Source organism: Diospyros lotus, chromosome 15, assembly GCF_014633365.1.
Source record: "Diospyros lotus cultivar Yz01 chromosome 15, ASM1463336v1, whole genome shotgun sequence".
Taxonomy (NCBI): Eukaryota; Viridiplantae; Streptophyta; class Magnoliopsida; order Ericales; family Ebenaceae; genus Diospyros; species Diospyros lotus.
In genome coordinates, this window is record NC_068352.1 from 19,908,869 (window position 1) to 19,936,116 (window position 27,248).

The 27,248-nt window shown below is 38.7% G+C and overlaps 2 protein-coding genes across 2 annotated transcripts; one reads left to right on the forward strand and one right to left on the reverse strand.

The window, feature by feature from the left end:
* Nucleotides 1–9,319: 9,319 nt before the first annotated feature.
* LOC127792480 (pentatricopeptide repeat-containing protein At3g58590) lies at nucleotides 9,320–27,248 on the reverse strand (the record flags this gene model as incomplete). The annotated part of the gene is given in 2 exon segments (XM_052322979.1): nucleotides 9,320–9,683; nucleotides 24,684–27,248. A coding segment is annotated over 1 exon segment (2,361 nt). The 3' UTR covers nucleotides 9,320–9,683; nucleotides 24,684–24,883.
* Nucleotides 13,032–16,590, forward strand: LOC127791622 (uncharacterized). Its single transcript, XM_052321604.1, has 4 exons — nucleotides 13,032–13,196; nucleotides 13,638–13,721; nucleotides 15,377–15,387; nucleotides 16,275–16,590. Exons 1-4 carry the CDS (start codon nucleotides 13,032–13,034, stop codon nucleotides 16,588–16,590), a joined length of 576 nt encoding a protein of 191 aa, XP_052177564.1.

The window sequence follows — 27,248 nt, forward strand, 5'->3', positions numbered from 1 at the left end:
ATAGATCTGTGGCACTTGAGACTTGGCCATATGAGCCAAAAAGGGTTACAAGCACTGTCCAACCAAGGGTACCTTGGTCCAATGCCTGCAGATACCTTAGGCTTCTGTGAGCCATGTACACTAGGCAAGCAACACAGGCTAAGTTTCCCAAAGGGAACTCACTTGGCGATAGGGGTGTTCAAAAAAATCGGTGCACCGCGGAAACCGGCCAAACCAAAGCAAACTGAACCGGTCGATTTTTTTTTTTTTTTTTTTTGCGGTCCAAAACGGTTTGGTGGTTGTACAAACCGCACAGTTTACGGTTTGTATGGTTGGCAGTTTGGTTTAAAACCAAACCGCCCAAGAAAATATAAAAAATATATTATTATAAAAATCACCCCTACAACCCTTATTATTATAAAAATCACCTTATATTTTTATAATAATATATAACAAGTTTATAATAATACATAACTATTATAATTGTCAAAGATTATAATAGTTTATAATAATATATAATTATTCTTTCCAATATTTTTATAATATATTATATATTGTCAATAGTTATTTTCAAACCGCGGTAAACCGCATCAAACCAAACCGCAAATGCTGTGCGGTTTGGCCGCACCCAAACCAGGGTTTGGTTTGATTAGAAAATCGCACTAGCGGTTTGGCTTGCTGAAAATGGTTCAAACCGCACCATGAACACCCCTACCTGGCGAAGGCATGCCTAGAGTATTTGCATGCAGACCTTTGGGGTCCCTCCTAAGTTCCCTCACACGGCGGTAATAGGTATTTCTTGTTCATAATTGATGATTTTTCTAAAAAGTTATGGACATTTTTAATGAAATCTAAGGATCAAACTCTAGAAAAATTTACATCATGGAAAACTTTGATTGAAAATCAAACTGATAGAAAGATCAAAACTCTAAGAACTGATAATGGATTGGAATTTTGTAATAGGGATTTTGATGAATTATGTAAAACCCATGGTATTCTTAGGCATAGAACAATAAGGAACACCCCTCAGCAAAATGGGGTTGCTGAGAAGATGAATAGAACCCTCTTAGAGAAGGTTAGATGCCTTTTGTTTATTGCTGGAATGCCTAAAAATTTCTGGGGAGAAGCGCTATCTACAGGAGCTCACCTAGTAAATAGGAGCCCTTCTACTGCAATCAATCTTAAGTGTCCCGAAGAGAAATGGATTGGCAGAAAGTTAAACTTAGATTATCTAAGAGTTTGGTTGTGAGGCCTATGCCCATCAATCAGAAGGAAAATTAGATCCCAGGGCTATTAAATGTGTTTTTGTTAGATATCAAGAGGGAACCAAGGGTTATAGGCTATGGGACAGATCTTCAGGTGGAGTTAAAATCATTATTAGTAGAGATGTGAAATTTAATGAATTAATCTTTCCATGCAAAACTGACAATAATGAAGATAACTCAATGCCTAGCAACCCTAGTGACCTTATATTAGGTGGCAGTACTCAAATTGAGGTGGAGTAACAGGATCCTCCTGCTACTTCAACCTCACATTACCCCCACACCTTTGATGAACCCTTAACCCAAGAAGAAACCTCTGATCAGGACAATGATCATAAGGCTCAACTTGATGACCCTGAGGTTGAGGAGTATGACTCTCCTCATCAAGAGCTCAGCAATTATCAACTCACCCGAGACTAAGTGAGGAGGTTTATCAGGCCTCCTATTAGATACGCATACTCAGACTTGGTATTTTGTGCCTTAGTTGTTAGAATGGAAATGAGGAGCAGTGAGCCTACCTGCTATGAGGAGGCTATCAACTCCCATGACAGCATTAAGTGGAAACAAGCAATGGATGATGAAATGACCTCTTTGAAGATCAATGAAATGTGAAAATTAGTTCCAAGACCTGATAAGCAAAAACTAATTAAATGTAAATGGTTGTTCAAACTTAAAGAATGAATGTCACCATCTGATCCATTAAGATTTAAAGCAAGACTTGTAGTTAAAGGTTTTTCTCAAAGAGAATGAATAAACTACACTGAAATCTTTTCTCCAGTATGATGCTTGTTGTTGTAGTGCAATTTGACCTAGAACTTGAACAAATGGATGTCAAAACTGCTTTTTTACATGGAGACATTGATGAGATAATTTACATGGAACAACTTGCTGGATACATTGACAATAATCATCATGATCATGTCTGCTTACTTAAAAAATCATTGTATGGATTAAAACAATCTCCAAGACAATGGTATAAAAAGTTCGATAACTTTGCTGCTGAGATTGGTTTTAACTTAAGTAAATATGATAGCTGTTTTTACTTTATACTGTCTGATGTCCCTATTTATCTTTTATTGTATGTTGACGATATCTTGATCATTAGCAAGTCCAAGTCAAAAATATGTGAATTGAAGTCTCTGTTAAATACTAACCTCGACATGAAAGACTTAAGACCAGCTAAGAAGATCTTAGGGATGATAGTAGAAAGAAATATAAGTAAAAGCAAACTGAAAATACACTAGCATGATTACCTACTTAAAACTGTTCAAAAATTTGGTGTGGCTGAGTGTAAAACTGTTAATGTTCCCTTAGCTGGACATTTTATATTGTCTAAAACACAGTGTCCATCATCTGAATCTGAAATTCTTAAAATGGAAAACATACCATATGCCAATGTAATTGGGACCATAATGTATTCAATGATAAGCACTAGCCAGATCTAGCATATTCAATATCCCTACTTAGTAGATTTATGTCTAACCCTGAAAAAATTCACTAGGAAGCTTTAAAATATTTGTTAAGATACATTAATGGTTCCCTAAATGTTGGTTTAAACTTTGAGAGAAGAAATGATACTCTTGACCTAGTGGGATATGTAGACTCGAATTTTGTAGGAGATAGAGACTCCTGTAAGTCCATCACAGCATATTTCTTCACCTTGGGTGGCAACTGCTTTAGCTAGAAGTCTCAACTGCAGCCTTTGGTTGCTCTGTCTTCCACTGAAGCAGAGTATGTGGTTGTTACTGATGCTTTCAAGGAAGTTATCTGGCTTCAAGGTCTCTTGCAGGAAATCAAACTTCTATAAGGTAAGTTCAAGGTATTTTCTGATAGCCAGAGTGCGATTCATTTATGTAAGAATCCTGTTTATCATGAAAGAACTAAACATGTTGATGTAAAGTATCATTTTGTAAGAAATCTAGTAAGTGATGGAACCGTTGTAATCCTCAAAGTGTCTACAGAAGATAATTCAGCTGATATTGGGACAAAGGTAGTGACTACAGCTAAGTTCAAGCACTGCTTGGGCTTACTGCATGTCGAAGTTGGTTAATCCAAACCAACCAGAGCAATGAATATGAGGATAGAAGTTTGCTGCACTTATTGGAGTATGACCGCTTGTATCGTTGATGCTTCAAGGTGGAAATTGTTGGGTGTGAAGCACATAACAACACTGTTTTTCATTTAAGGACCCGGGCAGGAGGGTCAGCAGCAACCACTGCCACATGGCAATGGAGGGCAGCTTGGCAACCACCCGTGTGTTCTTTATCTCGATTGTGCTAATTGTCTCGTCCTTGTGCAATTTGGATCGTCGATGCCGCCTTTTATTTGGTGCAATCCAAGCCTTTCAATTGCATCGTGCGCCCCTATTTATTTACTGTGCATCGAGATGTGGAAAAGCAGAGATTGAGAGAGAGAGAGAGAGTAGACGCTTAGGGGCTTGAGGGTTCTTTCTCATTTTGTTGTTTTCAAACTCTCTGGCTCCTTCTCGGTCTTCTCTCTGGTTCGAATAGGGTAAACCTCTGATCTTCCTCTTTTTATGATTTTGAGGCGATTTTGGTAGTGAACCAGTTTCTGTAAATAAGAGTGATCGTGAGGCTTGTATTCAGTGAGTATTGTAAACCCTATTTTATCTCCGATAGTGCAGTGAGCTCTCCTTTATCGGAGCTCAACGTGGACGTAGCCCTTTTCTAGTGAACCACAGTATATCTCTCATGTTATTTCGCTTTCCATCATTTTATATTTGTGTTTGTCTACTATGTATTTTTGTCTTTTCGATTTCGGCTCTGTTAAATGGTATAAAGGTTTTTTAGTGATTCAAAGTGTGCGTATGTGTATGGTTTACTCTCTATTTGCGCAACATATATATATATATATACATACGTATATATAAGGCCGGCAGGCCATTCTTAATTAGTGGGAGAAACACCAGCAGGAACATGTATTTGTTGTTTCTTTATGGCAAAGCAAGTAAGCAACCATGTTGCCTTTAATTTTGAATGAAACGAATTAAGATGACAGTGATACATATATATTATAATATGCGACAATTTCTTGTGACTCATTTCTTTTTGTCTATCTCATGGTTAATCTTGTGTTCTGTCATCGTGATCAATAATTCAACTCCAGCTTCAGGATCATGTCTCCCATTCTAACCTTAATTTGATTTCTTAATATCTTCAAACACTATCTTTAATTTCTTGGCCGATGCAACTCTCTCTCTCTCTCTCTGAGTGGCAATCTTTTTGAGGAGAGCTTTGAAATTTTAAAATTCATAAGATCAAGATCGCATAGATTTGGGGCCTTTAATCCAAATATGTTTATTATATATATGTGGGTGTGTATTATTACATCAGCTGGTACATCATTCTCTTCATTCGTACATTTCAAGTTTGTTTTCTAATGGAAAGCGATATTCAAATTAATAAAAGATTATCATTGAATTAAAGACTAATTTGACTAATATACAAATCTATTTTTAAGTTACTTAACATGAACATAAAATGTAACCTTATCTAAAGATAAATCATATCAAGAAATAATCAAATTCAGAAGATAAATATAAACTTATTATAACACATTTAATTTAATTTTGAATAATCTAATCTAATTATAATCTAATGTATCTCCAACACAAATTGTAATCTAATCTTCCAACTCATCTCTGACACATTCTCTCAAATTCCAAGTTATTTCATGAGAACAACTTGAGTTTGGTTAGAAGCAAAGGATTGAAATGTGAAGTCTGCTAAAAGCTATATGAAATTTGAAAGTCGAGCGTAATCTAAAACCTCATGAGACTCATTTTATGCCAACCCCCAATCAAATTCTCTAAACATTGCCATGTTCATATCTTCTTTATCCATTTCTGTCCAGATCGCCGGTGTTGTGCAATCTCCTATCTATCTATGTTTTGATATATAATTCAAAATAAATTGATATATTATATGTTATTTGATTAATTCATGTAAGTGACATATGGTATTATATTTTTATGTTAAATAAATTGACAAAGATGTATTTCATTTGCATGTGACATTTTAACTTTATTTGTATATTACTTGATCAGTTATATTGTGAGCCATTGATATGTTTGTGGGCACATCCAACGGCCCATGTCAAAAACCCTTTTGTATATAAGACTCTTCTCTTGACATTTCAATATACACTTTTTTTGCACACACAAACAGAAGAACTCAATGCACACGAACAACAGAAGAAACGCGTGCAAGAAAGAAATGATCAAAGCCCTAACCCTAATTGAGTATCGATTTTGTCACTGGGATATCCACAAGGTTGTGTGTGAGAGAGGCGGAGAAGATAGTTTGAGAGTGCTGGGAATAGCTTCGGTTTTCATGAGCTTTGTACTCTGTTTGATTTGTCTTCTTGATTCAGTAAAATAGTTCTAATTCGTGTTGTGTTTATTATTAGTGGATTGATTAGGGTAAAGTCCTACCGTAAATAAAATCGTTTTGATCTGAACGCGTAAACATTGTGTTCATTTTTTGTTTGCATTGTGTATTGTGTGTGTTGTGTTCATATTTTTCTTTCTTTAATTCTGTTCAGATGTGAATATTTGTATTTTCATCATTGGTTGTGTGTTTATTTTCACAAAATATTAACAATCTACGTTCAACCTCCGCGGCTACTCTGCCCCCGTCACCATTACTTATGTTGCCATTGTAGCTCTAGTGTTTTGAGTTTCCCTTCCCCGTTGAGTTTATTGCATCATGCCAAAATCACCTAATGCCAATAGAAGTACTAGTTTGATCCTTGATTTAAATTCATGGTATAATATTAAAATTCTTCATTAGATCTCTAGCTTCATGGTATTTTGATACCATTGGAACTCCCGGATTCAAATCAATAAAAAAAAAACTCATATTGAATTAAATGACTAATTAATTTGTAATTATCGTCATTGTATGGCTCTCGATATTTGCACCCTCGATTATATCAGGAGAGATAAATCACAAGTTGAGTCTTTGACCCTTATGTAAGACAAGAATCAAACTCGCAATTCACCAGATTAACACCGACATATTGCTCATCCGATCGCTCGACCTATATCTTGGGAATTAAATGACTAATTAACTTGATTGATATACGAGCTTATTTATATGCTACATAAAAATAAAATGTAATTCTCTTTAAAGATTAATCTTATCAAGAAATAATCAAACTTAAGAGATAAATCTAACTTAATCTTACTCATTTAATTTTAAATAATCTAATCCAGTTGTAATCTAATTATCTCTAACACAAATTGTAATCTAGTTTTCTGATTTGTCTCTAATAACACCTACGCCTCTTAAAAGGTATTTGGCTTAAATTATACGAGCTTATAAGCTCTAAAAAATACCCATCATGATAGTTAATAATTGCATAGATGAATTTTATCATATCATTAGTAAGCTTATGTTATAATGTAAAAGTACATCATTATGTCATGAAATTTTTTCTATCATATTACCTATATATATATATATATATAAAAAGAAAACAATTAGTCAAATTAACCCTTTTAACTGTAGAATCCATTCATTTAAAAAAAAAAAAAAAAAAATCTCTCTCCAAAAACCCTAAAGAGTTTGAAGTATTCTCTGAGATGGCTCCTCTTCCAATTTCTCTTCTATTTCTTTGTCATTTTTTCTCCTTTTCCCTTTCTGTGCCCTACGGCCACCGTGGTCATCTTTGTTATAGTAGCCAAGACGCAAATTGTTTGGAGTCTAAGCACAAGACAACGAGTTTTTTGGATGCAAAGAGCGCAATGAAATAAAAATATATTTATACATCATACATTATTTTCAACATATACCTAACTAAATACAAATTTACAAAATTATAAATAACAAATAATTAATATTATTTAACTAAATAATGCGTCTTTTGTTGTTTTTGTTTTTATCAAAAAAAAAAAAAATACATAAGAACAAAAGGGGTACACACTAATTAGGCACACCTTAATACCTAGGTGCATGCGCGCTCAATTGAGCCTTGCAGTTGGAACAACTATTGTCTTCTTCGCACGTTAATATCCTCACCCTCTAAGCTCTAACATCCACTTCTTTGTCGAGCCCTCCCTTTTCCCTTCACTAAAACCCCCTTTTTCACATCTTTTGAAACCCCTTTTCAACCCCCTCGCCGCCACCCCGATCTTAGGATTTTATCATGGCGCAATTTAAGTTCATGGATGTGGTTGTAGATCTCTCAAATGCCCCATGCATCAAACCCTGTTAATTGCAGGTGCTCTATTTTAGTTTGTCACCATTAATTATGCTTTGATTTGAGGAAGTTGATTGGACGGAAAGAAGCTCGAACTTCTTTCTTTGGTTGTTTTTTGATCTCGTCTTTAGTTTTGACTGCTTTTTGTTGGTTTTGCTAGCAATGGTACCCACATCCAATGTTCATATGTATTTTGTTTTATGTTTTAGACTAGAGGTTCATGTGATAGGTTTTCTTTTATTTATTCTCGTAGGATTATACGATTCTTTGCGATCTTGTCAATTCTTTAGAGTTTTTCTATCCTAAATTTCATCTCTCTTGTGATGGTGACTTTATATCGTTTTTTATTGTCAGTTTTAAGTCTCCAATCCAAAAATGTAAAATTCACTAGAATATTTTTTAAAACTTTAAAAAACAAAATGGTGTACTCATTTTCCTTAAAATTGCATTTGAATTGGGTTATTTTCCTCATTTGAAATTTGAAATCTATTGTTTAGCCACACTTGAATCCATCCTAAATTTAAACCCAACAAATAGGAAGGCTTGAAATGACATCTACATGCACGTACAGATGTCATTTCAAAAGACAAAATTAGAAATTAGTAAAAAAGGAAAATTAAAATTCAATTATTTCAAATAAAAAAATTAAAATCATATCATTTAAAATCCTTCGATCCAAAGTAGTAATATACGTATTATCACTTGAATATCCTTTCCCTTATGTGTCTATTCCTGTTTGAATCACTCTCTACTTTGTCAAATATGGTTGATCCTGATCGTTGTTGTTGGTCTGCAACTCTTTTCGTTTCATGTGAATGGTTGGGCGGTGCTAATTATAAGCCATACTTAAAAGAAAGGAAAGGAAAGGAAAGCAAGCAAATGAAATCAAATGCCGCTGAAAGTGAAGGATTTGTTTAATGGGGAGAGGATTTGTGCAATGGAGATAATCTTCTTAATTTGTTCAACAACAAAACGAATCGCCACGTATAAAAAAAATATTCGACAGACCCACATGGACATGCATGGTATATTCAGATTCAGACAGCCACTCCCCAAAAGGAACTAAGGTGAGATAACGATGACACGTCTCACTCAGCTTATACAGTTGCCTCCATGTTATTCAACCTTTATTTATTCTTCTTCTATACATGGAGGACTTCTCATGGTCCCAAGAGCCAAACTTCACTTTTAAACAGCTCTTTGTTGTCAACCTAATATAAATCTTTCCCACTTGTCAATCTCAGGAGAAGGATATATATATATATATATACATATATACATAGAAGAAAGATATGAAGGCGACAATGAAAAAACGACAAACCCATCCCAGATTTATTGTTGAAACTCATTTGATATTTCAAATTCATTGTTTAGATATATTTTTATTAAAAGCATTTGAATTTGAGTACAAATTCGTCTCGAATTTGAACCCGAAAAAAATTATATATAGAGGAAATTTCAAATGATGCTCACACGGGCGTCATTACAAAAGAGAGAGCATTTCAAAGTGCAAAGTTCAAATAACATCATTTGAAATATCCCTATCCCTATCCCAACGCAAGTTCAAATAACATCATTTGCAGAGTTGTAGAGCACTGTATAGAGGATCAAAGGATAGGCCCACCCTCAACTTCGTTAGATATTCCTCTGCTAGGTCATCAACTGGTTGTGTAGCAAGAGATCTAGTTTTTGCCTTCGCTATGTTGTACCCTAGTGTTTTTGCTGTATTCTATGAATCTTTACTTAAAAAAACACACACACTAAAAGCACTCTCCAGCCCGCGTAACAAAGAGTTTTATGCACTATAATGCCATTTTTAAAGAGTATCGTATATACTATTATGTTAGATGCAAAAATCTTATTACCGGGGTTCAAGTGCAAGTTCAACTAAATTATGACATAAAATGAAATTTAGGTAAATGTGTGAAGCTACAAGATGTATTAAACTAAAAACAAAGCCAGCCAGGAGCATGTCTGGTAGTATGAGCTTTAAACTAACAGAACATAACATGGGATGCTTCATTAATTAAACCAAGCTGCAGTTTTTCACAAGTCGCCACAGATAATTGACAATTCAGATGTAGATATTTTGAAGGGTCACTTGAGGACAGTCTATGACAAGAACATAGAAAGAGAAAGAATTACTAGGTATATGGGAATCTTTGGCTTACCCAACAGACAATAATGCCTTCCATGTTACATGAGGAGAATCTATCCTTCCTGAAAATAAACAAATAACTCAGTTCGAAGATAAGAGAAAACTATCTGCTAACGGAAACACAACAAAGTTCGAAGATAAGAGAATGGAACCTCTTATCAATGCCTATCAATTATAAGCTACCCATGCACTGAACCCCCACCACCAACCAAACACACACACACACACATATTTGATCACACATATCAGAGAAATAGAAGGATGAAGAATATAAATGCATTCAGAAACAAAAATATCACTCTACTTTGGCCCCCATGTCAAGGACAAACAGCATATATATGCTCTCATCACATAGGTTTCACAGAACAGTGTGGCTCTGTATTCTTGTTTGCAGCTAATCAGATGCCTGCAATTCACCAAAGTCCAGATACAGCCAAAAGGAACACCAATGTTCTGCTGCAGTTGGATTATCCGCTGGATCAAGTTTTTCTCAAACACATATCGCCACATGAAATTTAATTAGCAAATTCCAATCAGTACCCTAATTCTTGACATGGAAACCAATTACTTATCACTAAAAGATTTCAGGTGGCAACATTCGGCAACAAGGGCACTCTATAAGCAAAGCCCACTTCCGGTCTTCCCAGAAAAAGCGATGAAGATGCTCATATTAGCAACTTGGGCAAAATCCATTGGGGTAGAAGTGGTGATTGATCACATATGATCTTGCAGTTAAATGAACCTAATTTGTAAGCAGGATGCTCATGGTGGTAAGATAGCCTCGGGTTCAGAAGGTTGTAGGTAGCTTGCTTTGATTGCTTAATTATTGCTTGTTTTGTCCATCTTAGTAGTTAGTTTTGAAGAATTTCATTGGGGGAAGGGTTGGCTCTAGTGTCTTTTGCAAGCCCAAGTTGAAGGGGGTCTGGGTTTCAATAGTCTAAACCAGATGAATAGTGACTTTTAGCTAAGTAGGGATGGAAAATTATTAATAAGGAGGAGATCCAAGGAACCCATGGAGTAAAGTTATGATCTTGAAGTATTGCAAGAATAAACATTTTTTGGAAGTAGGAAGCTCTCGGTCTAGCTCCCAATGTGAAGAACTCCCCTCAAGGCAAAGCAAGTTATAACTTAAGAGAGTGTTTCTAAGCTGCAACGCAATGGGTGATCCATTGATGTCTGGAAAGATCCATGGATAACCCCAATGCCTAACTCCCCCGCCCCCCGAAACCCAGAGGAGCTTCCTGGTGTAGAGATGCCTGTAAGTCTACAAGAGCTAATTAATTAGAGAAATTGAAGGAGTTGTTTTCAGCTCAAACAGTGCAATGGATCCTCAAAATTCCCATCCCTGCATTTAGGAGATCAGACTGGAAGTGTAATCTACACAACAGGCTTAAAATGATGCTCCGGGGAGCTATAGAAGGCTTACTACCAGGCCAAGTGTCTACTATGTGGCAATCAGTCCATAAGCTAACAATCTCGAATCCCTCCTGCCCCAGGAGTAATCAAACTTAATATAAATGTAGCTGTGTCAAAAGGAAAAGATTTTTGGGGACTAGTGGCAAGGAACCATGAAGGTCAAGTCCTAGGAGCATGGACATGAATATATCAAAGAAGTTAGCATGTTCTGTTGAAATCATAGCTACTCAAGAGGACATTTTTTTATTTTTATTTTTTATTTTGTTTTGGCTTGAGAGGACTTCTAACTGTCAAAAAACAAAGATGGCACAAAATGGTGTTGGAGACAGACTCTCTTAGCTTAACTATGTAACGGTCCAAAACCATGAGCTGCATGCACCCTAGTATGAGAATTATGCCATTGAACTAATGCTGGGGCATTTGGCTGATTTCCCTAGACTGGTTTGGATCTTGAATGTACTATGTCATGTTCTAACGGCTTGGGTGACTTACATGTGAGGGTAGTTATAAATGATGTGACTTGTACCTAGAGAAGGCTATATGCAACCGAACTCTTTTCAGTTTTGGCAGGATTTGAGGCGTGGGGATTCAGTATATAAAGGACTGATCCTAGCTGCCTAGAGACATCTGGAAATTCAATTGAAATTGATCTGCATTCTCCCTCACCATTTCTCTTTCTCTCTCTCCCTATATCTCTCTCTTCATTTCCCTCTCTATTTCTTCCCATTCCCTTACAAAATTCTCTCAAATCACATCTGATCAATGAGAATTCAATGTCAAATTAGAGATATGACAATTTTGGTATCAGAGCTCGACCCGGGCCAATGGGAATTCAAAGGAGTCTCCATGGCGGAGGGGATGCAAATGAAGAATTTGGAGTCACAACTACAACAGTTCAATTCAACTGTTTCGGATCTGCAAGTTCAAGTGGAATTGTGGGAGATTGGATCGACCAGGAACCATGAGGCGATCGTGGCGATGGATAGGAAAATGGATAATTCCATGGAAGGACTGAAAAGGAGATTGGATAGAGCGATCTCACAAATTAGAGATGAGGAGGGAAACCAGATCCGGGATTAGCTCCAGAGTTTCGTGGTGATGTTTACTCGACAAAACCAGGTAAGAATCTCCTTCGACTTTCCTCCTAGAAAAAGAACATAACCAATCTTAATCAAACATGGAATGGGTAATACAAATGCCAGCCCCTTAGAAATAGAGGTGGATTTGACAAAAGTAGAGGAGAATGTGGTAGAACGATGGCAAGAGGGACTAGTTGTTCTAAATTAGCCAAGGTTTCTGATGCTTAAATTAGAGATCCCTATGTTTGATGGGGTTAACCCACATGGGTGGGTGAGGAGGTGTAAACAGATGTTCAATTGGTATAATGTGCCAGAAAGACTCCTAGTGGCTTTGGCAGCTACTTATTTCAATGATGCTGAGGGTGCTTGGTATCAAGGCTGGTCGAAGGTAAGGGGATGGTGTACATGGGATGAATTTGCAGAAAAGTTGTGTGAGAGATTCGGGGATAGAAATAGGATGGATGTAGTAGAAGAATTTAACAAACTTAAGCAAGGAGGAGTACAATCCTACCAACTCCAATTTGAGGAGTTGAAGTCCCTAATGCTCAATCTCAACCCACACCTCTCCAAAGCATACCCTGTTTTCAACTTCGTGAGCAGGTTGAGGCCCATGGTGAAGATGCTACAACTTGGAACAGTGGAACAAGCAACCGAGAGTGCTAGGCTATAGGAGTTAATGGTGGAAGCAATAATAAAGAAACAGAGACAACAGTTGAGGGGAATGATCATTAGTATTATGTCATAAGCGAATAAGGGGTATGGTAAGGAAATGATCAAGGTGAACCAAGGATCAAAAGGGGTGATGATCCCCACCCCTGCTAACCCTATAGGAATGCAAGGTGGAAAGATGATCGAACAGAGAAGGCAAGCAGGGTTGTGTTTCAAATGTGGGGACAGGTACTTCCCTGGACATCAATGCAAGAAAGGCAACTTCTCTTGCTTAAAGGGGAGGATGGAATTATGGTAAAGGAAGAGGAAATAGAAGAACCAAATGAATTAGAAGGGGAGGATAATGGGGAGATCTTCCTACATGCTCTTAAGGGGTTAGCCAACAACAAGATCATCAAAGTTGAAGGGAAGGTACAAGATTGTAGCCTTATGATTTTGATTGACAGTGGGAGTACCCACAATTTTTTGGATGAAAGTACAGCTAAAAGATTAAATTGTCGACTCACGAGAGCCCAACCATTGACAGTCATTGTGGCTAATGGCAATAAGGTGTTGAGTAATTCAACTTGTGCAGGTTTTCGCTAGGAGATGCAAGGGGAATCGTTTGAGGCTGACCTAAGGCTTCTAAAACTGGGGGATTGTGATATAATGTTGGGGTTGGATTGGATGAAACAAGTGAGCCTAATAAGCTTTGATTTGAACAGGATGTGATTAACCTTTGAGAAGAAAGGTAAGAAGCTTACACTTACTGGCAGCAAAGAGATAGGGACTTGTAAGATGATCACTTGAAAGAAACTTCAAAAGATGTTCAAGAACAAATTGGCCCAAGTTGCCGAACTATTTTCCATTCAGACTATGGATGTGACAGAGGAGAGCATGGAGCAAGAAGGGGAGTTACAGCTAGCTATCAACACTCAGACACGAAACAACTTGGAGGTACACCAATTACACCTACTTAATATAATATTGGCTGAATTTGAGGATCCCTTTGTAGAACCTCACTTCCTACTACCTAAGCAATTATTCGACCATTCCATTAACCTTAAACCCAATGCTAAGCCTATCTATCACATTTCTAGGGTTAGCTAGGGTTTTGATTAGAATTAGGGGGAGAAATCAAAATGATAGAATTAAAGGAGGGACATAAATCAATAGAAAGAGAAGGAGAAATTAGAGAGAACCGAGAGAGGAATAGAGAGAATTAGAAAGAATGGGAATTCAATTTCATTTCACAAGATAATCCCATCCTCTTACAGTAGCCCTTTTATAGGCATAGCTGGCTCCTAACAAATTACAAAATATCTCCTAACAAACTATTATAATCCTATTATAATTTTGCCCTTCCATTGGTCCTAGGGTCATAACACTATCAACATTAGATCTTACCGTAATCCCCCAAACCAAAAGACGGAGATCGAAAAGATGGTTAAAGAAATTAATGTTGCACAAATCCTTAATTAGACCAAGTCAAAGACCCTATGCATCCCCTCTCCTACTTGTCAAGAAAAAGAACGAATCATGGCATTTTTGCGTTGCCTACCGTCAACTCAACGCCCTAACCATTAGAAACAAGTTTCCCATACCAATTATTGAAGATTTGCTAGATGAGCTAAAGGATGCCACTATTTTCTCCAAACTAGACCTACGTTCAATTTATCACCAAATTTGAATGAAACCAGATGACATTCCCAAGAGAGCTTTCAAAACCCATCACAGCCATTACGAGTTCTTGGTGATGCCATTCGGGCTCACCAATGCCCCTGCTACATTTCAATCCCTAATGAACTGAGTATTTGAGCCATTTTTATGCCAATTTATCTTGGTCTTTTTTGATGACATACTCGTATACAGCCAAACCTTTAGCCAGCACCTAGATCACCTAAGAACTACATTTGAGATTCTCAAGTCTAACCAACTGTATATTAAGAGGTCGAAGTGTGCCTTCGATCAAGGGCAAGTGGAGTACCTTGGGCATGTTATTTCTGGGGCAGGGGCGAGCACCAACTCAAGGAAGGTGGCAACAATGGTTACATGGCTAAGACCTACTAACATAAAGGCATTGAGAGGGTTTCTAGGGCTTATAGGATACTACAGGAGATTTGTGAAACATTATGGAATCATAAGTAGGCCTTTGACGGAGTTGTTGAAGAATGATGGGTTTAAAAGGGTCTGGAAGCTAAAATAGCTTTTGTATAGTTGAAGGAGGCTATGAGCAAAGCACCAATGATGGGATTATCGAATTTCGACAAACCATTCACACTGGAGACTGATGCCTGCAACACTGGAGTTGGGGCAGTTTTGATACAGGAGGGAAGGCCTTTGGCATTCCTCAACCAAGCCTTATCCCCCAAGCTCTTGGGGCTAAGTATTTGTTAAATCATTTGTCTTAGATTAGTTAAAAGGCTTGGGAGGATATTGATTAGGGATGTATTTGGTATTTCAAGGGTTAGTTTCTAGAAGGTTGGTTAATATTGTAACGGCTATTATAACGATCGGTTTGTTACCTTGTAATGTCTCGTTATGTATTATAAATAGGGGGTCGAGGGGGATGGGGGTCTCATTTGAAACATTGATTTTTCTATCTTGAGCAGGAAGAGATTGAGTATGTGCTATGTGTGAGAGAAAAGTAGTCCGGCTTTGTAATCTCAAAATAGGGCTGTGAGAGAACTGTGAGCAGTGCATGTAATCATCTGCTGTGTTTTCAAGATAGTGAAAGAAAGGCCAAAAGCAGTCTGGACGTAGGTTCTTCATTTGGAGAATTGAACCAGGATAAAATCCCTTCTTCTTGTGTGTGTTTGTTCTTTTCTATATTCTGTGTTTTCTCTTTCGTGCGTGGAGTGTTTCCTACTGTTCTTACGGATTGAGAGATTGATTATGTGAGGCTGAAGACTGGGATTACAATCTAGTATCACAACAGGTGTCGCGCCTTTCAAGAAATCAAGAAACTCACGAAAAGGGAATTGATAAGGGCAGTTGATCATGGCATCGTGCTTTATTTTTCTCTCTTCAAGGCTTTGATATTAATTTGTATACATTCATTTAAGCTTTGTTTGTATTTTGAGAGACATTGTAACTAAGAGATTCATCTCTTAGATTCTCTCATATTCTACATTTCTTGTTTTTCCTAACTTGTGTAGGTAGAGGGCCAACTTGTACCAGTAGGAGATTGTAAATTCCTAGTCTTGGACTAGAGAACCTACTTGGTTTAAGTAGAGGGTTTTAGTGGACTGTTTGGAAAATCCTTAGTAATGAACTAAGGTAGTGGATTAGGCTTAGGTTAAACCGAACTACTATAAATCCTTGTATTCATCTCTTGCTTGTGTTTTTATTTCATTTATTATTTCAAGCATTTCAATAATCCTCACTTGCATCGAATTTTCCATAAAAAGGATTTAAAGTTCTATCAAGTTTTTAAAATAACCAATTCACCCCCCCTCTTGGTGTGTGTCATAATCCTTCCAGTCTAACATCTTCTTCATTTGTCTCAAGGCACGACATTGAGAAGTTTGATGGGCAAAACGACTTTGCCCTCTGGAAGATGAAGATAAGTACTCTCCTTGGCAATATTGGCCTTGAAGAGGCACTAGAAGGAGAATCTAAAATGCCCAAAACCTATACAAAAGAACAGAAGAAGGATATCCTCAAGAAGGCCTACAATATGGTAATTCTAAGCCTCGATGATAAGGTCTTAAGGGAGGTGTCCAAAATGAAGACGGCAACAGAGATTTGGCTCAAGCTGGAGTCTCTACATGACAAAGTCCCTTTCCAGCCGTCTCTACCTAAAGGCTATGTTCTTTATTTTTAAAATGCATGATAATCAAAGACTTCAAGATCACATGAGTTTAATAAACTCTGTTTAGATCTTGAAAACATAGATGTCAAATACAATGATGAGAACAAGGCTTTAGTCCTGCTCCATTCTTTACCTAAGTCTTATGAGACTTTTGTTGACATCTTGAAACACAGAAGAGACACCTTAACACTAGAGGATGTGATAAGTGCCTTAAATTCTAAGGATTTAAGGAGCGAGGTGGAGGGAAAATCCTCCACAGGGGATGTCTTGACCATAAGATCTAGAAGCTTTAAGAGAGACCATAGAGGTAGGGGAAAATTTAGGTAGAGGTCTAGGACAAGAAAGAATCCTATAAGATGTTACCATTGTCATGAAAAATGCCACATTAAGAGACATTACCCCAAGAAAAAGGACTTTCTCGATAAGGAGAATGCTGATGGGGGTGTAAATGTGTGTGAATTTGAGTATGACAGTGTTGATGCACTGGCAATTTCAAAAAGAGCCGAGTCTAATGATTGGGTTATGGACTCCGGCTACTCTTACCACATGACCCCTAAGAAGCATTGGCTACTTAATTATCAAGAAATAAATGGGGGAAAGGTCTTACTAGGCAATGACCATGAGTGTAAAGTATTAGGGATTGGTGATATAATGCTGAAAATGCATGATGAATCATATAAAACCCTCACTGTAGTGAGGCACATTCTAGAACTCAACAGAAACTTAATTTCTCTTGGTGAGTTGGATAGGAATGGCCTTAAATTTAAGGGTGCGGGTGTAGTATTAAAAATGTAATACCCCAAGAGCCCAGAGAATGATAGTATATATCGAAAATAAGTAAGGAAGGAAACAACACCAGCTGGATACATTTTGGGCTGAATGTAGGCAAGAAACTCCAGGGTTAAGCGTGCTTGAGCTGGGAAAGTTCAATGATGGGTGACCCCCTGAGAAGTTCGCGTAGCCCCATCAGGGTAAGTTATTCCGGTCCTTCCTATCGCTCGATGCGGGATGTTATAAGAAAATATCAAAGGGATCCCTAGTATGCATGAAGGCAGTGCTACAGAATGGCATATACCTTTGCAAGCAACCACCTTGAGTGGTGAAGCTGCAATAGCAAGCAGCAATGTCCAAAAACCATAGTTATCAAAGGCGCGCAAGGCGCCAATTTGGCGCCTCACCTGGGTCGAGGCGAGGCGGTTTTGGCGAGGCCCTAGCCTTGCGCGCCACATGAAACTTAGGTCTTTTAATTAAAATTAGCAGCCCAATTGGTCCAGCCTCTCCCGACTCCAGCATCCAGCAGCGCCTGCATCCTCTCCAGCCTCTCCCGATCTTCTTCTTCCTCACATGCATCCTCTCCAGCCTCTCCCGATCTTCTTCTTCCTCACATGCATCCTCTCCAGCCTCTCCCGATCTTCTTCTTCCTCGCCCGCATCCTCTCCGGCCTCTCCGATCTTCTTCTTTCTCTCCAGCCGCGACCCCCTCCTTTCTTCCTCCTCCCCAGCCTCTCCGATCTTCTTCTTCCTCTCCAACCGCCACCCCCTCCTCTCTTCCTCCTCTCCAGCGTCTCCGATCTTCTTCTTCCTCTCCAACCGCGACCCCCTCATCTCTTCCTCCTCTCCAGCTCGGCCCGATCTTCTTCTTCCTCTCCTCTCCAGCCGCGACCCCCTCCTCTCTTCCTCTCCTCTCCAGCTCGGCCTAATCTTCTTCTTCCTCTCCTCTCCAGCTACAACCCCCTCCTCTCCTCTCCAGTTCGGCCTGATCTTCCTCTTCCTTTCCTCTCCAACCGCGCCTGCCTCCTCTCTTCCTCTCCTCCCCAGCCAAGCCCACCTCCTATCTTGTTAATTTCCTCTCCAGCTCGGCCAGCCTCCTATCTTATTAATTTCCTCTCAAGTTGTTAAGTAGTCTGCTGCTCTTCAAGTCCAAGTTGTTAAGCAGTAGCTGCCAATCTCGGTTCCATTCCAACCTCCCCTCTTCTTGTGAGTTTGCCTCCTATCTTGTGAGTTATTTACTTGTTTTTTATTTGATTATTTCTTGCATTCTTGCTTAATTTCTCTTGCTGGTTGCTGCTCTCTCTTTATAGTTTATACTATTGTTTTTTTTCTAAAAGGTATGCCTCGCCTCGTGCGCCTCGCGCCTCAGGCTCCAAGACCCTTTGCGTCTCGCTGCGCCTCTCGCCTTTCAGAACTATGCCAAAAACAGGCAAGGCAATGGCATCTACGGATGTCACACATAACTAAGCAAGGGCTCAAGGAACTTGCCAAGCAAGGTATTTTAGGGCATGGTTAAGTTACTGGACTAAGTAAATGTGAGTCATGTATCTATGGCAAAGCTATCAAAGTAAAGTTTAGCAAGACAGCCATTCATTCATCTAAATCACCCCTAGATTATATTCACTTGGATTTGTGGGGGCCAGCTCAAACCCTAACCCATGGTGGCTCTTAGTATTTCCTATCAATCATTGATGACTACTCTAGAATGTTATGGGTTTATGTCTTAAAAACAAAGGATCATACCTTTGAGGCATTTAGGACATGGAAAAAGATGGTAGAGAACCAAAAGGGTGGGTCTATCAAAACTATAAGAACTGATAATGGGCTTGAATTTTGCAATAGGGAGTTCAACCAAATGTGCAAGGATAGTGGGATTGTTAGACACTTGACTGCCTCAGGTAACCCTAAACAAAATGGGTTGGCCGAAAGAATGAACAGGACCCTATTGGAAAGGGTAAGATGCATGTGCTTCCATGCAAATATGCCTAAGTCATTATGGGGAGTGGTAGTTTCAACTGCAACCCATGTGATAAACAGGTCACCATCAGGTGCCATTGAATTTCAAATCCCCTATGAAAGATGGACAAGGCATAAGCCAACTCTAAGTCACCTTAGGGTATTTGGATGCTAAACCTATGCTCATGTGAAGCAAGGCAAGCTAGAACCTAGGGCCAAGAAATGCTTATTCACAGGATACTCCACTGGTGTAAAAGGCTACAAATTATGGAACTTTGAACCAGAACGGCCAAGAGCAATAATCACAAGAGAAGTGACATTTGATGAAGGTTCTACCATGAAAACAAGAAATAAGGAAAGCCAACCAATCTTAGGGGAAAATGCTAAGTCCATAGATGTGGAAATTAAAGGAGTAGTGTCTGAAAACACCCAAGAAGCATCTAAAAACGATTAGGATCTAGATGATCAGGTCCAGGAAGAGAATCAAGACTAGAACTCAACTCAATATGAGGAGAGTGAAGAAGGTAGTGATGCAGACTCTACCTAGGAGATCAACCAGACACATCTAGATACAATGTGGCTAAGGACAGGCAGCAAAGGACCTGAAGGCCTCCCCAGCGATATGGCTTCTCAAACTTGGTGGCATATACACTATCAAGTGCATCAAAAAGTGTAGGAGATGAACCCCTGACCTAAGAAGAGGCAATGGCCTCTAAAGAATAAAAAAAGTGGATAGAAGCCATGATGTCAAAAATTGCATCCTTAAGGAAGAACTAGACTGGGGATCTGGTTGATAAGCCAAAAGGACAGCGTATAGTGGGTTGTAAATGGCTTTACAAAATAAAGAAAGGTGCTAAGATAACCTTAAACCTAGGTATAAGGCTAGGTTGGTTTAAGGGTTTTACTCAAGTTCAAGGAATATATTTCAATATCTCACCTAAAATCTCAATCTACTTGCTTCTCTATGTTGATGACATGCTCATAGCAAGTCAATCCGACCAAGAGATTCAACAACTAAAACTAAGATTAAAATCTGAATTTGAGATGAAAGAACTAGGTGAAGCAAAGAAAATTCTAGCGATAGGAATCTCTAGAAGCAAACAACAAAGGAAAATTTATCTATCTCAAAAATCCTATCTAGAAAAGTTGATATCTAGGTTTGCAATGGCAAATGCTAAGGCAGTGAATGTGCCATTTGCCTCTCATTTTAAGTTGTCCTCGAATCAATCTCCCAAGGATGAAGAGAGTATGAAGGAAATGGAAAATTTCCCATTCTCAAGTGCTATGGGAAGCTTAATGTATAGTATGGTGTGTACTCGGCTTGACTTAGCTCATGCAATGAGTGTTGTAAGTCGGTCTATGGCAAACCCAGGTAAAACCCACTGGAATGCCGTAAAATGGGCATTTAGGTATCCAAAGGGCTCATATAACATTGTTTTGTCTTATGGTGGAGTAAACATAGGAGAACTAGCTAGCATCATCAAGTTCTCGAATGCAGACTATGCTGCTGATTTAAACAAAAGGAGATCCACAACCGAGTATGTATTTAAGTTGTGGAACTCAACAATCAGTTGGAAATCAAGCCTCCAACATGTGATGACTTTATCTACAACCAAAGCTGAATACATAGCTGTATCGAAAGCTATAAAAGAAGCTATGTGGCTTAAGGGTCTAGTTAGCAAGCTCCTAGGGTCTGATGTGAAAGCCACTTTGATGTGTGATATTAAAAGTGCCATACAATTGTCAAAGAACCAAGCTCACCACGAAAAGACTAAGCATATAGACATTAGGCTCTACTTCATTAGGGAAATATTTGAAAAACAAGATGTTATATTAACCAAAGTTTTAGGTGAAGAGAATGTAGCTGACATGTTTACAAAAGTTGTACCTATCGCAAAGCTAAAGCATTGCATGAAGATACTGCAAGTAATTCAAGATGTTGAGTAAAGAAGAGCATGGCAGTATGGGAAGGTGCAAGTAGCAATCCTGAGGAAGCCTAATCTAACTCAAATGGGTGGAGAATTTGTTAAATCATTTGTCTTAGATTAGTTAAAAGTCTCAGGAGGATATTGGCCAGGGATGTATTTTGTATTTCAAGGTTTAGTTTCTAAAAGATTGGTTAGTATTGTAACGGCTATTATAACAGCCAATTTGTTACCTTGTAATGTCCACTCCTTATGTATTATAAATAGGGGGTCTTATTCGAGACATTGATTTTTCTATCTTAAGCGGGAAGAGATTGAGTATGTCTTGTGTGTGAGAGAAAAGTAGTTTGGCTTTGTAATCTCAAAATTCTGTATAGCCTGCGTGTATAGGGCTATGAGAGAACTATGAGCAATGCATGTAATCATCTACTGTGTTTTCAAGATAGTGGAAGAAAGGCCAAAAGAATTCTGGACGTAGGTTCTTCATTTGGAGAACTGAACCAGGATAAAATCTTGACTTTTTGTGTGTGTTTGTTCTTTTCTATATTATGTGTTTTCTCTTTCGTGTGTGGAGTGTTTCCTACTGTTCTTGTGGATTGAGAGATTGATTGTGTGAGGCCAAAGACTGGGATTACAGTATCAATGAGAAAGAGCTATTGGTTGGCTTAATGGCTACAGAGAAATGGAGGCACTACCTAGAAGGGAGTCAATTCATAATTAAAATGGATTATGAGAGTCTAAAGTTGTGCTACAATAGAGGCTTCATACGCACTTACAAAAGAATGGAATAGCTAAACTGATGGGCTTAGACTATATCATACAATATAAGAAAGGAAGCAAGAATATGGCCATTGATACTCTGTCTAGATGCCACGAGGAAGGATCCTCAACAACCATTACAGTCATAACCCCTAATTGGTATCAGGTGGTGATGACCAATTATGAAGGAGATGAGAAAATTAAGGAGTTGTTGGAACAACTAATATTGGATCCCAATGGAAGGCCAAGGTACACACTCACCAAAGGGGTGATTCGATATCATAGGAGGCTAATGATTGGGAACTATGAGCCACTTCAGAAGAAAATACTACACTCACTCCATGAATTCCCCTTGGGGGGACACTCGGGAATCCAAAACACATACTATAAGGTGAAATAGCTTTTCTGGGCTTGTTACAAATTTTGTGACAGATTTTGTAATGGCTTGTGACACATGTAGGAGGTGCAAATATGAGACTGTGGCCTATCTGGGCTTGTTACAACCCTAGTTATACCTACACAAGCATGGGATAGTGCGACAATGGATTTTATAGAAGAGTTACCTAAATCTAAGGGCAAGGATGGTATCATGGTCATGGTAGATCGATTCACAAAATTTACACATTTCTTGAGCCTCACTCACCCCTATATAGCACAGGAAGTGGCAAGGACTTTTTTGGATCAAGTGGTGACGTTACATGAGATTGCCTAATCCATAATTTCTGATAGAGATAAGATATTTACTAGCTTGCTCTGGAAATAGTTGATGCAATCATTGGGAGTTAACTCAAAATGTCTACAACCTACCACCCTCAAACGAATGGGCAGACAGAGAGGGTGAGGTGAATTAATGTGTAAAGACTTACCTACGTTGCCTATGCTTCATTCATCCCAAGAGCTGGCACAAGTGGATATCACTTGCACAGTGGTGGTATAATTCCAGCCACCATAACTTGCTCAAAAGGTCCCTGTTTGAAGCTTTATTTGACTATAAACCACTACTACTTCCTGTAGTGGGGGAGCATACTACAATAGCTACAGTTAAGTCCTATTTGGAGCAGAGGCAACAAGTCCTATAGCAACCAAAGAAAGAGTTGGCCACGGGACACAATCGCATGAAGCAATTTGCGGATCAAAGAAGTGAAAGGGAGTTCACAATAGGGGAGGAAGTCTACCTAAAACTCAGGCCTGCTCATCTTAAGGTTGCCGCACAAGGCCAGGTGACCAAGTTGAGCCCATGGTACTATGGGCCATTTCCTATACTAGCTAAGGAGGGAAATATGGCTTATAAACTTCAGTTACCAGAAGATTCATGAATCCATCCCGTTTTCCATGTCTCTTTACTCAAGAGATCAGTAAGAACACAGCAAGTAAACCCTACTTTACCCCAAATCAATAAGGAAGCTAATGTTACTACAGAGCCGAGTGCTATATTGGACCGGAGGGTTATATACAAGCAGGGAGCCTCTATCATACAAGTATGTCCAACCTTCACCATGATTAAAATACCTAGGAATATTTGCCTGATCTACTTTGATAGTTTCCGCAAGCAGCTAGCCAACTAAACATTTCTTGAGGGCAAGAAATTTTTCAAGCAAGGGGGAATTTGTCATGTTCTAACAGCTTGGGTGACTTACATGTGAGGGTAGTTATAGATGATGTGACTTATACCTAGAAAAGGTTATATGCAATTGTACTCTTTTCAGTTTTGGTGGGATTTGAGGTGTAGGGAATCAGTATATAAAGGACTGATCCTAGCCACCTAGAGACATCTAGAAATTCAATTGAAATTGATCTGCATTCTCCCTCACCAATTCTCTCTCTCTCTCTCCCTATCTCTCTTCATTTCCCTCTCTGTTTCTTTCCATTCCCTTATAGAATTTTCTCGGATCACATCTGATCAGTGAAAATTCAGTGTCAGATCAAAGATCTAACAATTTATAACTCCCCCCGATGGCAATGGCTTACATTCACTTGGACTAACAAACCACTACTAGGACTTGGTGACTTTCCTATCTAACATGATATGGAAAGGACATATTGAGATGCATCTAACATCGGAGAAGGACAGAGTATTATCAGGTCTTAGATTTTCAAGTGTTCATTGAAAAAGTGAGATTAAGGCTTGTGATTACTTTTGTTCAATTGAAAAAGTCAGAAAACCCAATTTGGTGTTGGAAAGACCTTGGCAAGGACTAGCACCACAGGAAGGCAGACCGACTGACATGTTACTTGGTGGCATGTTGTTGCTTTGACTTCTACATAAGTCTGCTTTCAGTAAAATATAAATCATATTTCGCATTACTTTTTGTGGAAACTAGAATAGTATTCTTAGAGAAAACCAAAAAATTGTAACTTCACAGGCCAATTGATGAAGATTATGCACCTTTTGAGTAACAAAGATTATGGGCAGACAGACCTTATTTAACCCATTGAAGTGCATGATTTATTTATGGAAATTCAATGAAATTATGCTCAAAATCTGGATCAACCTCACTTGAAGAATTTAGAGTGTGAGATTTAAAAGATGATTAAACAAGAGATGGAAAACAAAGAATCTGATTTTCAGAAAAAATTCCCACATTTGAGAATAGAGTAAAGAAATCTTTTTAAGTTGTTTGGTTTAAGTTATCTACAAGTTGTTTTCTCACAAATAAAGAAAGAAGAACTCCAAGAATTAAGAAGATGAACTTACAAAGCAAGGGTAAGGCTGCATGAAGATGACCCTATTTCATTCCCCACAAAGTAGGAAGCCTCCTGCACTGGAGACTCCCGAGACTCCCTTTACAGAACAAATCTCAACTTTACCTTTTTGAACTAAAGCCAGAAGATCAGAGAATGCATGAAAATGCCATGTCATCAGCCTTGAAGAGTATCATAAATACTTCCATGAGTTCATACACTGGATTCCAAGTGTACATGTTCCAGTGCCAGAGTCTGTGCACTGTGTTTTTTTCTATTACAACCTTCCAGGAAACTACGCCATATCAGGGAATTTGGAAGGAAAGGCATGCTAGCAATTAGTTGTTCTGCTTCCTTCAGATGTCCATGTCTGGTCAATAAGTCCACCATAACAATATAGTGATCCATGTCTGGTTCAATCCCCCAATTTGTTCTCATTTGCATAAAAAGAACTTTTCCTGCATCAACCAGACCACCATGCCTGCATGCTGAAAGCACAGCTTTAAAAGCCATTCCATCTGGCCTCAACCCAACCACCTCCATTTCTCTAAACCTCTGTAATGCCTTGGCTGCATGACCATGAAGTCCAAGTGATGAAATTATAGCAGTCCAGGAGATAATGTTTCTATCTGTCATTTCATTGAAAATTTTCAATGAACCCTCAAGGCTCCCACATTTTCCATACATGTCTATCATCACATTGTAAACAAATGTGTCACAGCGTTCAAAATGAGTTTTTATGATATAGCCATGTAGCGAACTACCCAAAGCGAAGTTGCAAAGTTTCGTGCAAACACTCAGAAGGCTAACATATGTATAGTTGTCAGGATAAATGGAAGCTACCTGCATATGTCCAAACAGTTCGAAAACCTCCTTGTAATCACCATTACGAGAACAAGCTGCAATCAAGATATTCCAAGATATAAGATCAGGTTCCTCAAGTAGAGAGAATAAGTCCTGTGCTCTATCATATTGACCTGTCCTATTGTAAATTCCAGCAATTACATTGGTAGGGACAACAGAAAATGGTGTGTCAGAAACAGGAACCAAGGTTAGGGCATCAGATACCAAGCCGTTTTTGGCATATGATGTGATGAGGGAGCATGACACATACTCATTTTGGTGGTAACCCATTTTTGTGATTAAAGAATGAAGCTGCTGCAACTCTATGACGAAAGAGGATTTAAGTGCAGAAGAAAATGTAAACTCATTTGGCCAACAATCAGACTGAATCATTTCTCGTAGCAGTGAAACAGAGGATGGGCAGCATTTATTTGAGTAACCAAAAATCAAAGCATTCCAAGAAACCACATTCTTCTCCTCTATATCACCGAAACAATGATATGCATCTTCTAACTCATCGTGTTTAGCGTACAAATCAACCAATGCACTGCCAACAAACACATCAGATTCAAACATGTATTTGATTATTTTAGCATGGACAAATTTTCCATACATCAGAATATGCGAGCTGGTACAGGAGTTAACTACATTAACAAATGTTGCCTGGTTAGGCCACACTTCATCTCCATGCATTCTCAAGAAAAGATCCAAGGCTTTGTCTGGCCTATCATTTTTTGCAAATGCTCCAATAATTGTATTCCATGACACAGTATCCCGAACTACAACATCCCCAAACATTTTCTCAGCTGCATGAGGCCCACAGGACTTCACATACATACTTATCAGAGCATTTCCAACTAAAACTTCGCAATTCAACCCATTTTTAATCAATACACCATGTATTTGTTCTGCAAAATCAAGATCCTGATCTGAAGCAAATGCTAATAAAACACCCACGTAAGAATATTCAGACAAAGCCACATCCCTCCTCATGAGTTCACGGAGCATAAAAAAAGACTCTTCAGCAAGCCCATGATGGCCAAACAAAGAAAGCATCGAGTTCCAAGTGACCAAGTTCTTGTGAGGCATTTCTTCAAAAACTTTAATGGCCTCATCTAAGAACCCATGCCTCCCGAACAGACCCAACAATGAAGTTCCAGCAAAAGCATCTGTGTAAAGCAACCCACTTTTTATAGTCAGTGCCTGCAAGTATAGCCCTTGGCAAAGATCCAAAGAAGCACACGACAAAAGCCCCCCGAATGTGTGCTGGCTAGCCTCAAACCCACAAGCCCTCATCTCAGAAAATAACTTCCAAGCTTCCTCTGCATTCCCGTAACGAGCATAAGCACCAATCATCGCATTGTAAGACACTACGTTCCGTTGAAGCATTTCGTCGAACAGCTTACGGGCAGCCAATAAGTCACCCGATGTCGCATATGCCGTGATGATATTGTTGTTAAGAAAGATAGGTTGTCGGAAAACCGACGCCATTGTAATGGAGAGCGCGTGGACAGACTTGACTGCTTCCAACGATCGGATTCCTGATCCTGAGCCCTCTTGGAGTAGCTGAACAAGCCTTTGCTGATTGAGTTCTCCATTGGCCGGTTGGAGAGGCACGGCGACATGAGAATGGAAATGGTAAAGAGGAACCGAGAAGAGATGTAGCTTGGAAGAAGAGAAGATTTTGTGGAACTTGAAGGGCAGTACAGAGCCGGAAGCTGCCTTTCTCATGCAG